Source organism: Lepisosteus platostomus, chromosome 2 (genome assembly GCF_059453375.1).
Source record: "Lepisosteus platostomus isolate fLepPlt1 chromosome 2, fLepPlt1.hap1, whole genome shotgun sequence".
NCBI lineage: Eukaryota > Metazoa > Chordata > Actinopteri > Semionotiformes > Lepisosteidae > Lepisosteus > Lepisosteus platostomus.
In genome coordinates, this window is record NC_142612.1 from 13,058,181 (window position 1) to 13,073,770 (window position 15,590).

Genomic DNA, 15,590 nt, shown 5'->3' on the forward strand with positions numbered 1-15,590 from the left:
AAATTCCCACGAACCATGAAATTTGAGTCACTTCATAAAGAATAGATGATGATAGCTGGTGCTCACATCAGCAGCAAATACATCTGTAACTGTATATCTGTCATAGACGCTAATGACTGGCACAGTGAACACGAGTTAATAAAAAACAGACTTCAACACCTTCTTCTGTATCCTGGCACTGTTAGCCTTTTTGATTGTTTTCCCACACCTGTGTGAACACTGGCAGTGACAATTTAACAATGACAAAGTCCTTTTAATGCCTAGCCTAGGTTATGAAAAATGCCAAGACGACATTTGAGAAGAAGCCAGTTACCATGTTTAAGCGTGAACCTACAGCTGAAATAAATACAATATAGAGAAACAAGCAAAATAATAGCATCTCTCCGTACGAACAGCCTCAGGACTGATGTATGGCATAAAAAACTCAAATGAGCTGCAAGTCAGAGGTATCACACTTCAGCTCATCAGCGAAAAAGCAACAATGACTGCTTATTAAGAGTTAAAAATACTGTATGGCTAAAATAAGTACAACTATTTCGTGATTAATTTAAACCTGGTGAGATGCTAAGAAGCTTGACCTTCAGCCCTCTGACTACACACATATTTAGTTTCCTGTCAATTGTTAAAAAAAAGCAGAGCAATACAGAAACCTCTGCACCAGCTCCTTCTTTCCCAGTATTTTCAAACACATGACACGCTTAGATGTGCAGACACCAGTGTTTTCTAGCTGAGCACCAGACAGCACTTCTGTGTTTCAGTGAGCACTACAGGAGGGTACCTTCAGCAAAGTGAAATGCTGGTGCATGATATTTGAATGCTGCATAAGACCTTGACTGTGCATTCTGATCTGTGCCATAGCCACACAAAGCTAACAGACACTTTGTCAGTGATTACAGACTTTGAGTTCACTGGCCTTGAAGCAAAATTCTATTTTAGTCTTTGCTGTGTGAACTCTGTAAATATTTAGTTTGTTCTCTGACTGGGCTCACAGAAGCTCAGTGTAGCCTGATTAGGTTTTATTTTTGCATATAGTATGAATTCATGTAAATGTAGAAAATACTACTTTCTAGTTTATTTGGCTGACACTTCTATGCAAAGCATCAATTTATCCAGCTGGGTTATACACTAGACCAATTCTTTTGATGACTTTTGTTCAAGGGTACAACTGTAGTGTAACACAAGGGATTGGAAACACAACCTTTCACTTACAAGGCCAAAACCCTAACCACTGCTGCACACTGCCATCCATAAAAAAGCATTGAAATTAGCATTACTGAATGGAACAAATTCAAGGGATGACATTGACTTGAAACAATGGATGGAGCAGAAGTCTCAAACTGCGGTTGACACAGAACTGACACAAAAACAGACTAATATTTGTCAACATATGGGGAGTTAATTCCTGTACTGATGTGCAAGATGCGTTCGCAATGTTACCTTTATAGGGGCACCTGCTCACTGCAATCAGACTTACAGATCTTTCAAGATGCCCAGTGATATTAGTACCTGGGCCTAGGTCAGTCCAGGGTGCATTGTAGCAATAAGTAGCACTGCTGAATTCCTGTTGTGAGAGCTCTGAATTGTTCAGATTGTGATCATCCTGCCAGCAGCATTTCCAGAGTGCTCCTTCAACGAGCCAAAACACTACTGCAATGATTACCTGGTCAATCTGTGTGCATTTTCTAAGACAACTCATGCCATATCTTAACAGGCAAGCCGCCTCACAGGTTTTTCTTATTTCGTACCCAGCAGGCAACGAGGACATAAACAGACATATATCAAAATATCACGCTTAAATAAGTTAGCAATTTAGTGATGCGTAATTACTAGTCTGAGGTGAAAATGCATGCTGTTGTTACTACACATAACGTAAAATATTGCAGATCCTAGTGCAATATACTTCTTGCAACCCATAACTTGTGGTAGATCAGTCAATGGCTCAATCACAGTTAGTGTACATCATGCTTTATGCTTTTCTAATATGGAAAATCTGACTCAAACTCACCAAAGTAAGTAAGCCACCAGGCCTGGAAATCACACAACGCACCTTCAGGATGAACCTCACCCTAAAGCCAAAATGAGCAAAGTATTACATATGAACAGATTCTGATAAATAAAAAGTTCTGATAAATAAAAAGTATTGCCCTTTTTAATTAATGACATGCTAATTACTTACTAAATAAAACAATAAATACAACCACTTTAATGAGATCCACACTTCTGTTTTAAAAGTAAATAATTAATTTAGAAAGAACCACTGGAATCATCCTTTAAAACAGTCTTGCATTATTTTTCACACATCTGAACTTTAATGCAGTCATGGGCCTTTGCGCTTGTTACTTATTCTGCTTAACGGAAACAGCGCTCAAAAAGAGGCTCACGTTTATTGCACCCTACTGTTCAGGATTTGGCAGACGACAAGCTAAGGCAGCAGCTGCCCTTACCATGACATAGGCGATACTGTCGAAGAAAGCAGCTACAGTCAGACTCAGGATCATCTTCTGCAGGGGAGAGGAAAAATCAAGTGAGCCAACCAGTGAGCATCCAGAAAACTCACGCAAAAAATCTGCAGCTGTTCTTGAACCAGCCAGGTGTCCTGGCTCGACAACAGCCAGCCAAACACAAAGCAAGCAGACCAGAGAAAAAGCAGCATGCAGAACTGTAGCATACAGATGTGCAAGACATCCATCTAATTTTTGGCATTGTTTATCCATGGTAACAAAGACTCTCTTACCCAAGAAAACAAATACTTAACATCTGGAAAAAAAAACAATTATGTAACTCAGGGTTCCTACTTTTTGTTCATTACTGGCAATACAAAAGCCAAGCTCACAATCACGTGCTATGTATGATGTTGGATCAAAATTACTAACCAAGAAATTAATGTGCACTCTTCAGCCTTTCCCGTGAATCATGGCTGACAGATGAGACTCCCACACACAGCCATTTCTCTTTCAAATCAGCATCTTTATTTCCAACCCAGACAAATGTCTTGGGGCCAAATGATTATGCCACTCGGTGTTTGCTTGAACCCGCTTGATTGTAGGAAAAAAGAGGAGGCCTCTGATTTGTATTGTTCCAAACAATGGCATTATTGTGCTTACAACAGTGAAAATGCACGGGAATAACTCTTGTTTCTGGGGTGAACTTTCACAGACAAAGCTGATATCTAAAGCAACTCTGGCTTCTTGGCTACAGAAGACATTGACGTACTGAAGAGAAGAGGGTGGAGAACAGCCTTCAATCCAGATCCCAGTGAATGATGCAAATTTTAAAAGTAAAATAAATTACAAATTTAAAAATACACTGCCTATCATTATCAAAATAAGATGATCTTAGAGGTTTTAGTTGCGACTTCCCAGCACCTCCATTAGTTACGAGAATAGGGATTGTCAGAGCACTAGATAGACAATCTATCTAGATAACAACATATCTGCTGCTCCAATCTCTAGGCTCACAGATGACTATAACCAAATTACTGAGAGGCACCAGAGACAAGAATGACCGCACTGCAATTCATATTCTGAAATCTGTTTGTACTAGAAGTTGAGGGGGAAAAGTAAATAAGACAAAGGGCTTTCCTAGGAATGAAATGTGACATTTACAGTCAAACTGGAAATAAAATAATGAGGGCTCTTTTACCATCACAGGGAAGTATGCACACTTTTACGAGCTGAAGTTGGCCAGTAGGTCTAGAGATTATTACACAAAGCAACAAAGTTACAGTAACAGTCACGGTTATAACAATAATAATTCCTTACACTTATATAGTGCTTTATTGGACACTCCACTCAAAGCACTTTACAGGTAATGGGGACTCCCCTCCACCACCAACAATGTGCAGCCCCCACCTGGATGATGCGACGGCAGCCATAGTGCGCCAGAACGCTCACCACACATCAGTGGAGAGGAGAGCAGAGTAACGTAGCCAATTCATAGATGGGAATTATTAGGAGGCCATGACTGGTAAAGACCAATGGGAAATTTGGCCAGGACACCGGGGTAACACCCCTACTCTTTTCGAGAAACACCCTGAGATTTTTCATGACTACAGAGAGTCGGGACCTCAGTTTTACGTCTCAAAAAGAAAGGGGCAGTGGCTCTGTGGCTAAGGATCTGCACCTGTGGCAGGAAAGTTGCCGGGTCGTATCCCGCAGCCGGCAGAGCAATCCTACTGCATTGGGCCCCTGAGCAAGGCCCTTAACCCCAACTGCTCCAGGGGTGCTGTATAAATGGCTGACCCTGCGCTCTGACCCCAAGCTTCTCTCCTTGTCTGTGTGTCTCATGGAGAGCAAGTTGGGGTATGCGAAAAGACAAATTCCTAATACAAGAAGTTGTATATGGCCAATAAAGTGATCTTATCTTATCTTTTTATAGTGTAGTGTCCCCATCACTATACTGGGGCATTAGGAACCACACAGACCACAGGGTGAGCGCCCCCTACTGTCCGCTCTAACACCTCTTCCAGCAGCAACCTTAGTTTTTTCCAGGAGGTCTCCCATCCAGGTACTGACCAGGCTCACACCTGCTTAGCCTCAGTGGGCTGCCAGTTGTGAGCTGCAGGGTGATATGGCTGCTGTATCTTACATTTGTTTGCCAGGTTAGATGCAATACTACATTTGCCTCTGTGAAAATCCTGAATTAAATATCTGCCTGACGCTGAAAAAAAAAGGTAAAGGAGTGACTATTAGCATTACTTAAAAGGGTTGTGGGAGTACGGATCAAGCTTCCGATACTTGTTGAAGCCGACAAACCAGCTTCTTCATGAAACAGGAAGCACTTTTAACAACATGGCTGGGTAGCTTATTCAACACTCCCACGATCCTTAATGTGAAGACATGTTTCGTCTTCTCACCTTTAAATGCACTTCCATGTAGATCAGTTACTACCTAACAAACAGGCCAGATGAACTCATCTCATCTGTAACCTTTCTTCTATTCTTACAAGGAACCCTTTCAGACACAACAGCATTTCACACACTTCATACTTCAAATAACCAAACAAACAGCTACATACACACGTGGACAGAAACTGATAGAAAAAGAAAATGAAAAACAGTAAATGCATCTGAAAAATATCAGATGGCTTCTTCCTGTATTTAAAAGGCTGACATTTTGTAGCCTCCATGGTTTATAAAAGGTCATCCCAACTTTTACACTGGGAAATTCCTCTCACTCTCTTTCAGAATGAATGAAGTTTCCTTCTTGATTTCATCGTTTAAAAAAAAATAACTCTGGTAATACAGATCTCTAACAAAGAAAAAAATAGCAATCACCATTTTGTACATATCCTAATCATGAACACTACAAGGGTCACATTTACTTTTGACTAAACCCTGAGGTTAATACGATTTTCTTTTTGTTGTTTTCTGCATATGCATGAAAAAGCACAATTATTCTCACTGTTTAGTGTCAACCTGTTATCTGCTGTTATCAGCAGGGACCTTTGAGACATTAACTGCAGAAAAGGTCACCACAGACTTGTCATCATATCAAACCAGCTCAAGCACAATGTCTTTCCTAATCAAATTATACTGCAGAACATTCCTGAATTTCATGAGATTAATACCGCAGGTGTAACATTTATTTGCATGTCAATTTTTCTTTACAAATTCAAATCAAAGTGCTTTGCATACAAAATACAATTGCAAAATCTTTGAAACATAAAAGTAAAAACTAACAGAATACCAATATAAACTTAAAATATAAAGACTACAAAAATGGACAGAGAAGATATAAATTCTGATTTGAAAACAATAATGGATTTGAAAACTTCCAAATACAGAGCCAATGTTCATTACATACATTTTGGCATTCTCAATATGTTATGTATCTTTCATTAAGAAATTTGATTTATGAATTGTTAGGGGTGAATCAGCAGTATATGGTAATATTTGTTTGCGTGGTAATTTAAAAATAACTCAATGTCATCACTGTTCTTCAGGTGTTAATTTGCTCCTGGAAAAGGATGGTTTTAATTAATATATGCATGTATCACTAGTCTTGAAACAGCACTCTGTGGACGTTTTTCAATGAAAAATAAAATTGTGGCGTTTCTGGGAACAGCAACTGCAGATGCAAATGTAAATGTCGACATTGAGGATCCCCTGCAGAGACAGAGCACAGGACTGGGCACCATTTCATTTTAGATTTTAATTCCAGATGATAATTGGAAATCTGGTTAGTGCAGCTTTCATTGACCTCAGACCAATTCTGCAATGTGTATCTTGAAACTCCTAGAGTAGCGTCTCTTCTGTTGTCACTTCAGAAGGTGAAAAGTGTCTTATGGGGACTCAGTCAATCTACCACATCCACCTCTATCACATCAGGCTATGGCAGCAGTCATAAATGGGCTTGGCCTTCCTTACACAGTATACAGTGCCTAGAAGCAGTAAGTGAATCCATATTTTTGAACATTTTAAACCTAAAAGGTAATAAAATCTTCATGCAAGTCTTAATAAAAGATGAAGATAACCGTTAATACAAGGACATCAGACGTACTTGGATTAACAAAATGTCCCAACAGTAAATATGCTTGTGTGAATACATTTGTGTGAACTCTTAGATTTGTTAACTGGTGGCACCTCCTTCAGCAGCAATGACTTCTACTTCCTGTTACTGTTAGTCTGTCTCTCTGAACTTTTCCTTATTGAACTACCTCAAACGAACGGCGTTTGAAGGTTTCCTGCACGAACAACTCGCTGAAAGCCCTTTCATTACATTTCAATTGGGTTTAGTTTTGAACTTTGACTTGGCTGACGCAAAATGTGAAATTCCTCCACCTTCAGCCAATTGTTGTAGATCTGATTGCATGTTTCGGATCATGATCTTACTGTAAGACTCACTTCAGCTGGTGAATTGATGGTCTGACATTCTGCTTAAGAATTCTGATGATTTCTGGTGCAAAAAGAACAAAAGAAAGGTTCTTTTTAGAGAGCAATGGCGATCCTAACATGAATTCCCATTCAGTCTTTACCCTAAAGCTGAGGCATGAACACTGACATTAGCGAGATCATTAGATGTTACTCTGGAGCTCTTGGTGACCTTTGTGCCCTTTGTCTTTGGAAAAAGTCACTGTGGTCTTGAATATTTTCCATTTTATCTGTATGTGGCATGAAGTGTTTCCACTAACCTGTCTGGTGCAGACCCAACTCGCAAACCTTCTGACCATTATAGTCCCTTGCAAAAGAAATGTTGGATCATTGCACAGTATTCACATGTTTTTTGCCATTAAGGTGATGTTATTTGAGTGGTCCACTGCCTGAACAGTTCCCTTCAAGTCTTGCCATTCCAAATTTAGGTTTTATTTGATTAAAAAAGGGCTCCATGGAAAGAAAGTGTAATTCATATTATTAGATTGAGGGTTCACAACCTTTTATGGCACTGCAGGTATCCCACTTAATCAGGAGCCGCACCAACATATCAGAAGCCAGTTTTATGCTGTTTTATTGCTGAATTTAGAGACCCCAGGTATCCATAAACTGTACTCAAAATGTTTAAATACCATGCAAATCCAAACACAAGCAGGAAGGGGATCCACTCTCCAAACGTTCAGATGATTTGCGAGGCATCATATAACATCTGGGATGAATCCGATGCACAAAATTCCTGGTGTTTTCGGTTGTTTTCAGGGACCACATACTCCAAATGGCATATTGATTTGTAAATGTTAAAACAATATCCAGACGTTTCAAGGTAATTGCTATTGTTAATTAAATGTATGCCCCTATTTTACTTTACTAACCTTCAGGAATGTCATCTATATTGTTGAAATGATACACTGATTTTGTCAATCTAATATTACTTACTATATTGGAAAATTCATACTATGAATATTACATAGCATGAACTATAGCTACTGTATGTACATTGTGATCTCCCCTGTAGGGTTTTTACAGACAGGAGTATATAGTTATACCGTCCCACTGAAAAGGGGCTACCAGATCTAACTGAACATTTGATTAGACATTAGAGAATTGCAGCTAAAGTTGGTGTGTCAACTAGTGCTGCTGTCTCACAGTACTTAGTACTAGGGTTTGATTCTGGTCTGAGGTATATTCTGTATGGATGTTCTACTTATATTCCCTATAAAAAAACATGCTGAAGTATTACATAAATTTAATACAAATATTGAATATATGAATCCTGACATATAAAAAGTAGTTGCATACAAAGTAGTTAACATTTTAATGTAGGAGAGGGGGGGGCGGTTGTGGTGTGCTGTATTCACAGCTTACTGCGAGGTGTACTGGTTTCTTCCCACCTTCCAATGTCATACCAACTAGGTCAGGTGGTGTGTCTGTGATGGACTGGCTTACTCTGATGTCCAAGGTCTTACTCTTGTGGGACGGGCTCCAGGCTACTGCAACCCTTACCAGAAATACGCAGCTTTATCACAAAGGATAAATGTATGATACAGCTATACCAGAATCAATGCTTCCACCTCCTCTCCTATTTTACACTTGTAGTTCAAGCTGGATAAGCCTGTCTATTTTGCAAATACATTTTTACAACAAGGGACCCAGTAAAGGTTAATTCCACACAGAAAACTGAGGGCTAAAGAAGACTCAACAGCTGAAATATTGCTCTCCTTTCTATTTTGCAGCGTTAACCTTTACATGGTCCTTTGCTGCCAACGCACGCTGACACAGCTCCCCACGCAACATTTTTACAATTCTAACAATAAACAGTTTGTTTAGAGGTAATTGTGTACTTGATCTATTTTTAAAACATATTTTTAAGGTTCCTTAGTCCACACAGGTTAGTCCGTAGCTACTTCTAAAACTGGCATTCTATCATGGCGATCCGACTGAGCAAACAAAGAGTGTAATGAATGTTACCTGCAACAATCAAGCATTTGTTTTCTGAACAAATGCTCCATAATAAACTTTTCGCTTTATTTCCATAACACTATCAAACTGCAGATGATCAAAATCTAATTGCAAATCCCCTGCTACTAAAACTGTGACTTCCATATTACATTTACTACAATAACTCTACTTTAAAATCCTCATCCAACCTTCTTTTTTTTAATTCCCACCTCTGACTCTCAACAGTCTTAAGGAGAGAGTTTTACAAATATGATGCACAACACCAGAACTTATAGTTCATTTAGGAATGCACAGCAGAACAGATTTGGTTGGCAGTGCTTGGCAGAAGAGAAGGCTTAAAGTAGTTCTGTCAGGTACACTGGTGTTAGCTGGGATGGAGCTAGCTGGAGTTAGGCCATTCAAGACCTAATGTGATGCCACTAGGGGCTGTATAGTGGATGGGTGTTATTTTCATATGTACGGCATGGATTTTTTAATGCTTCTGACTGCCCCAAGATGGCCAGGGAAGGAAACGGTCACACAAAATGGCGGCATGACGTAATGCCTGGAAAAGGGCACAGGTGAGCACCATGTTCCAGACAATATAAGCCGACTGCGAATGTAGAGTGAGTGGTCTGTCCCTAAACAGGAAACGCTGTGAACCTAAGTAGAAGCTGTTCAGCCATAATCGCTGCACTGTGTTGTAAATATTATATATTTATATATTATATTTGTTTAAATACTTGTGGAATACTTAAAAACCCCTGAAGACTGAAATGGTGTATGGGGCAATGTAAATGAACTGTTTGAAAAATTAATAACCTAAGTTAAAATTGAAGAGGAAAGGGAAACTGTATGGACTTGAAAGATAAATGATCTTAATAGGAGGAAGAAAAACAAAAATGCCAAATAAGGAAATATGGACTAAGAACAGAAAGTGAACTGAATAGTGACGATAGCCAGGGGAAAACAACTGTGGATGAAGATGTTTGTGTTTTGAAATATGGTGGTTTATTTTCTTTTTCATGTTTCTGATAGCTTTACTTAGCAGACCAAGTGAGACAAGCTAAAATAAATCCCAGCTCATGGATTGAGCGTTTATTATATTTTTCTTTGTAATATAAAATATGACACTCTGAATCTAGGTGTGGTTTGTCTTGAGTTCTGTCTTTGACACGACCCGTCTAATGGCCACACCACTGCTGCGTCATACTTGTAACAATATAGAAACAGAATTTGAAAATCAATACAATATTTAACAGGAAATCAATGCAAAACACTGAAAAGGAGACTTAAGTGATTCTGTAAGCCTCATCCTTTTTAAGGGACGAGGAAGACTTAGTCAGCTCTTTCTCTACAGTAACGTGAACTGACTTTGACCCTACACCTGGAACTTTTTGGTGTTGTGCCCAGGAACATTTCTCTGATCAAACTGCAGTCAGACTCCCAGACTTTTGTAATCTTACTTGCCAGATGCCTAATGTTGTTAACCAATTCCATGGATAAAAAATGCAATGTTCTCAAATGTGAGAAAAACATGTTTTCAACTCTAGGTCAGATAAAACATATTTACCATCACAGCCTCTTTGCTTTTTTAAATAAACTTTTAAACACTTAATCTTTAAAGTTTAAAAAAGGTTGGCGTATTTTGCTTGTACTGTACAATAACATGATTTAGGACACAGAAATGCTAACAAATAAGAGCACTGCATCACACCGAGAGACAAAAGCTCATAATGGAGCAATATTGTTAAAATTATAGTCGTAACACATGGCACACAAAGGCTGAAAAAAAAAAGACTGGGACTGAAAATAAGTCTCCAAGTTTGCACAAGCATGATCAGGAGAACCTAGTAACATCACTTCTGTTTAATCACAGTTAATCTAAAATAAATATCGTTTTAACAATTTTGGGTATTTGTAAGACAATCCAAAAGTACAGAAGCAGTTGACACAATGGAGGTGTGCAAACACTAAATATTGTGTCCCCACAATGAGCCCTTTGGCACGCTAGTGCAAACATCACTAATAATTTTTAGTATAATTATATACCCATCTGATTTGGTATTTTGAACCCCGCAACCTCGCACATGGCAGAATGAGAACATGTAAGCTGACTCCTCCAAACTGCCCCCTTTTGAGCCACTTGTCACTTTATACATCACAGGCTACACAGTCTCACACTGGAGATTTAGTGCTGACTGGAGGAGAGGCACACCCCTCACTGACAGCAATGCATGCTGGGAGGAGCACCCAGGAGGCCAGAGGGGTCAAAGTCGCTGTCCGGGCTGAGTATCCTTGGCGGTATGCAGCCAACTGTCTATCACCACCTAGGGAATCGCAGCTGGCTAGAGATATAACAGAGCCTGTGATTGTAGAAGAAAACTTGCACTTGGTTGAGAACCTTTACCTCCCTAATGGGGGTTTCTGAAAGAAAGAGAGCAACTCACTGGAACAAACCAAGTACCCGAAAGACAACATTCAAGAAGATATATAGGACATTAAAAAAGACAAACTGCAGAATGGAAAAGAAAGCAATCTTGTTAGAACTCAACAATGTGTTGCCGAAGGTGGTGGACATTTAAATAACATTAATTTTAAAGAGGAACTGCAACGCTATTTATATATTTTGGAATTAGAAAGAATCGGCATTGACAAGTGCGTTTCAAACCACAATGAAAGTAAAATGTACAGTACATAGTAAGGTGTAAAACCTCTAATTTACATTACAAATTAGACAATATTTCCAGGCATGTGCAGCCTTATTACATAGTAAACAAGCAGGCTTGTGAATACATCTCTTTTCATCCGATAGAAACATGGCTCTCGACTTCGAGACGGTTTTGCCAACAAATACAATTCAAGGCATGCAGTGGACGTGCAGAGTAGTTCGAATTTCACTCACAGAATCACAAAAAAAGTTTTGAAATTTGCAAGAAATGGACATTTAAAAAAGAAAATCCCAGCAAGAGGTGGTCAGTTTCATAATCTCAAACAAAACTAAAATGAATCAGATTGATTTCCAAACCTTCTGAAAGGAACAACATCACAACTATTTCTACTTCTGCTTGCTCTTAAATCACTAACTTATCTTTATTAAAGCCACCATATTATGCTCCATTTAACTTGTCAAGGTACAGCTTTACCATGCTGATAAGCCCTAATCATGGGGAAACAGCTTTAAATGGTTACTTGCCTTGGACTAATAAATGCAAAAAAATATTAAGTCTTTCAGATGATTTTGAATATTATGTAGTAATGTATATACCGTATAGATACATATGCATCTAAGAACTATTTGTGTATATACAGTACATATGATGATACAGAAGGGAGATGAACACAGATGTATTGATATTGTCTTGGACAGGCACGGCAGGCCATTCTCGCTACTGGATTTTGTAAATGTGTGCAGAAAAGGGGCCTTATACAGCAGTAAGTCTCTAAACTACAGACTTCCTTCAGGCCACAGTGAAAGAGTATTTCAAGTCTATATGGTCATTTGTAGTTACTTTTTTGTATTTTTGAGCATCTCTCTTGAAATCCCTCTCAGCACGTTGGAACAGAATACATGGACAAACCCTTGAAAAAAATAACTCCTTTTTAAACGGAGCCTCTTTACAGAACAAGTGGCTCGCCTCATGTCAGGACGGATCTTAGGATTTCCTAGAATGATTACACACGCTTCACTCCTGCACTCCTAACCTGTTCTACAGGCAGGCCTGTTAAAGCAGGCAGCTCTATAAAACGAGCAGATGGTCCGTTTCGCCTCGCATTTGGAGATCAATGAAGATCGATTCTCTGCCACAGCTTGAGGACAACAAATGTTATTGCAGACAAGAGGCAAGCGCTTACTCTTTTAACATTTTTTAATCTATTTTATTCCATTCGGTTTCCCTTTTGTAAAACTAAGAAAAATAAATTCACTCTACCAAGGTTTAACTCTTGGTTGCCAGAAACAATACTTGTAAATTTTTTACAGCACTAATTCTCTACCTTTCTTCTGTCTTGATGTTCAGCTCTCTCTATCCGTCTTCTTGTTGTAAAATTACAACGTAACTATCATACGGAGGGCCCCTCTCTGTGTTTCTCTTTGTGTTTCTAGAGCAAAGTAAAATTAACAGTTTTTCTGATCCCTAAACATGATTGAAAAGACTCACTTTCAGTCGTGATTTCTGATCTGAAATCACACATCAGCTCTTATCAGGAGAGTCACTGTGATCAAACATTTCCAGTTCTTTTGCCTTTCTCCTGCCCAGCTACCTCGTAGATTTTAAGGAGGTAAAAAGATGCATACTGAAACCTGCCCATTGATCATATGTTCCAAAAAAATGACTGTTTAAAATTTGTAATAAAAAAGACACAAAAATGTATTGTAATGGCCTCGTGTCATAAAAAATTCAGCTCAATAATTACAATAGCTTAACAGACAAATGATTTTCTGAACAAAACCTCAGCATGACTTTCACATTTTTTATTTTGTTAAGAACTGCAAAATTATGAGTACTTTATCTTTTATGTCAAAGGCCTGCTTGATGATTGCAAAATGCACATAAAATAAATACACAGTCAATGACTCCCGTTTAAATATAGAACAGATCTATTGAGAACTTTCATTCTCACAAGGCACTCTTCCCTAATGTATCTGTGCACACAAAGACAGAAGTGTATGATCTTTGAGAGCACCTGGTTTCTGTAAATTGTTTTACTAACACAACAAACAAAATGCAGGTTAGTGACAGTCTCACTTAGTTCTAATCTAAGACACCAGGAAAGACTGAAAAACTGCTGTATCTGTATTGTTTCACAAAATTAAAATACCTTTCCAAAAATCACAACACAAACTATTCAACATGCCTGTAACTATTGCAAAACTGAATCCTATTATAGGAATGATGAGGATCTTATCAAAAACAAACTCCTGAACGATGACCTTCATTGATATCAAGTGCCGTCTGTTTGCCTTTGATTTAACAGTCTGTCCAACTAGTCACTGCTGCTGTGTTCAATTATTTTAGGTGTAATGTTTACCCAATAAAAGAAAACTTCAAATAAAAATAGAAAACAGCATGTTCTGAGAAGATTTTATTCACCAGAGGTGGGAAAACGGAAAGCAAAGTTTACACTCACAGCGCTGGGTAATGAAGCAGTTTTCAGTTTAACAGTGCACAGTACACAGCCCTTACAGTGAGTCACAAACAGAAGGACTGAAAAAATAAAATATTTTCTTTCAGTTATTTCGGTTGCATCTGTTAAGACCTGTGAAAACAATGTAACAACCAGCTGGCCTTCAGAATGATTTGGACTCAATATAGTTGACAAAATTTAAGGCATCTGCCGTTAGTGTAAGATATTCACATCCTGTACAAGAAGAAGATAAACACTCTCTGATCACACTGGCTAGATTTTTTTGCAGCCCGAAGAAACAACTTTAAAGAAACAGAGAATGTTCTTTTACTGCATTTTCTTGAGTCATCCAAGTTACCATCACAGTATTCTCAAGACTTTTGCCTCAAGGTAAAAAAAGGCAGAAGGGAGTATTTAAAGACAGCAATTCCCTTCCCTTCCTGCAGCTGTGAAAGATAACACACAGGCTCTTTGCAAACAAGTGTCTGGGACACCTTTCACTGCTACCACGGGGAAAATCAAGGTTCAGTAATGTGCAGCTTAATGTTTTTTTTAAGCTTGTAAAAAAAAAAACTTTCACAGCAATGTCATCTCATTATTCTTCAAAAATGGAAAAGTCAGACTAACAGCCTGTCAGGCAGGGTGGATTTAATTTATGCAGGTATTCTTTATTTCAACCTTACTATCGCTACAGTAAACTGGGGGGAGCGCACGGATTGTGATGTAACCTAGTAACGGAGGTTTGCTCAAGACAAAACTGCTGCTGTGCTCCAAAACAAACAGCTTCCCTTCATTGTTACTAATTAAATTTAGACACCAGACAGCACGGCCTCTCTTTCACGGCCGTGAAAAGAACTGTCCACTTAGCACGCTGATTACACTAGTTGTCAAGCCTGGAAAAAGCAATTCTCCTTCCAGCTACACACAGAAATCTTTTATAGGGGTGATTTCATATCTCACTACGACCGAAATAAGCTCTTTACCGTAACGTTATTAATACAACTAAAGGAATAACAAAATAGCTACAGCTGATGTACATTCACATACACAAATCAAAAATCTTTAAATCTGCGGGTGAAAACTGGACTAATTTCACTAATACAGAACCAGTTTGATGTACTCTCTTCATTAATGTCTGTTTCCTTCATATAAAGAATGGATCTGTATTACTCACTTACAGTGACTTTTCCTTTCTTGCCCTTGGTATGTGTTTTGTGTGCAGAGACAATGGTGTGAAGAACATTATTCTACCCTAAGCCGGTCTCCCACCCACTCTCTGCCTCATTCCCTCTCCCCAGTCTCTGTCCATGATACTCTCCCCACAGCCAGGCAGTAGGACAAAGGCTACTGGGGACCTGGCCCCAGTCACTCACTCTTCCACAACAGTACAGCTTTTCAGCAGCCTTTTCATTTTTAATAAGCTATCGTGCCCTAAAAGCCGTTACTGAAATATCAGTTTATTAAAATCAACTGAGAATGACCACTGTGTGGCTCTTAAAGGAACCTTTAGCTAAACATTTCCACAAATGAAACTTTTGCAACAGGTTTCAAATTCAGCCTTGTTTCAGTTTGTGCTGTACTCTTTTTCTCTATTTCTACCACTACCAACTACTTTTTCGTCACGATTAGTGCTTTACAAAATGTTAAAGCACTG

At 38.7% G+C, this 15,590-nt stretch overlaps 1 protein-coding gene across 3 annotated transcripts in view; it reads right to left on the reverse strand.

Moving 5' to 3' along the window:
- LOC148675953 (uncharacterized) overlaps positions 1 to 15,590 on the reverse strand; it is a 149,542-nt gene that overhangs the window by 113,095 nt on the left and 20,857 nt on the right. For 2 of the 3 annotated variants that reach the window (XM_088598864.1, XM_088598871.1), the window contains exons 4-5: positions 2,445 to 2,501; positions 2,006 to 2,066 (exon numbers count right to left, since the gene is read on the reverse strand). The exons of the other annotated variant lie outside the window; for it this stretch is intronic. In XM_088598864.1, coding sequence (XP_088454990.1) covers positions 2,006 to 2,066; positions 2,445 to 2,501 — 118 coding nt within the window. The remainder of the gene's footprint in view (positions 1 to 2,005; positions 2,067 to 2,444; positions 2,502 to 15,590) is intronic. 3 annotated transcript variants of the gene reach the window in all.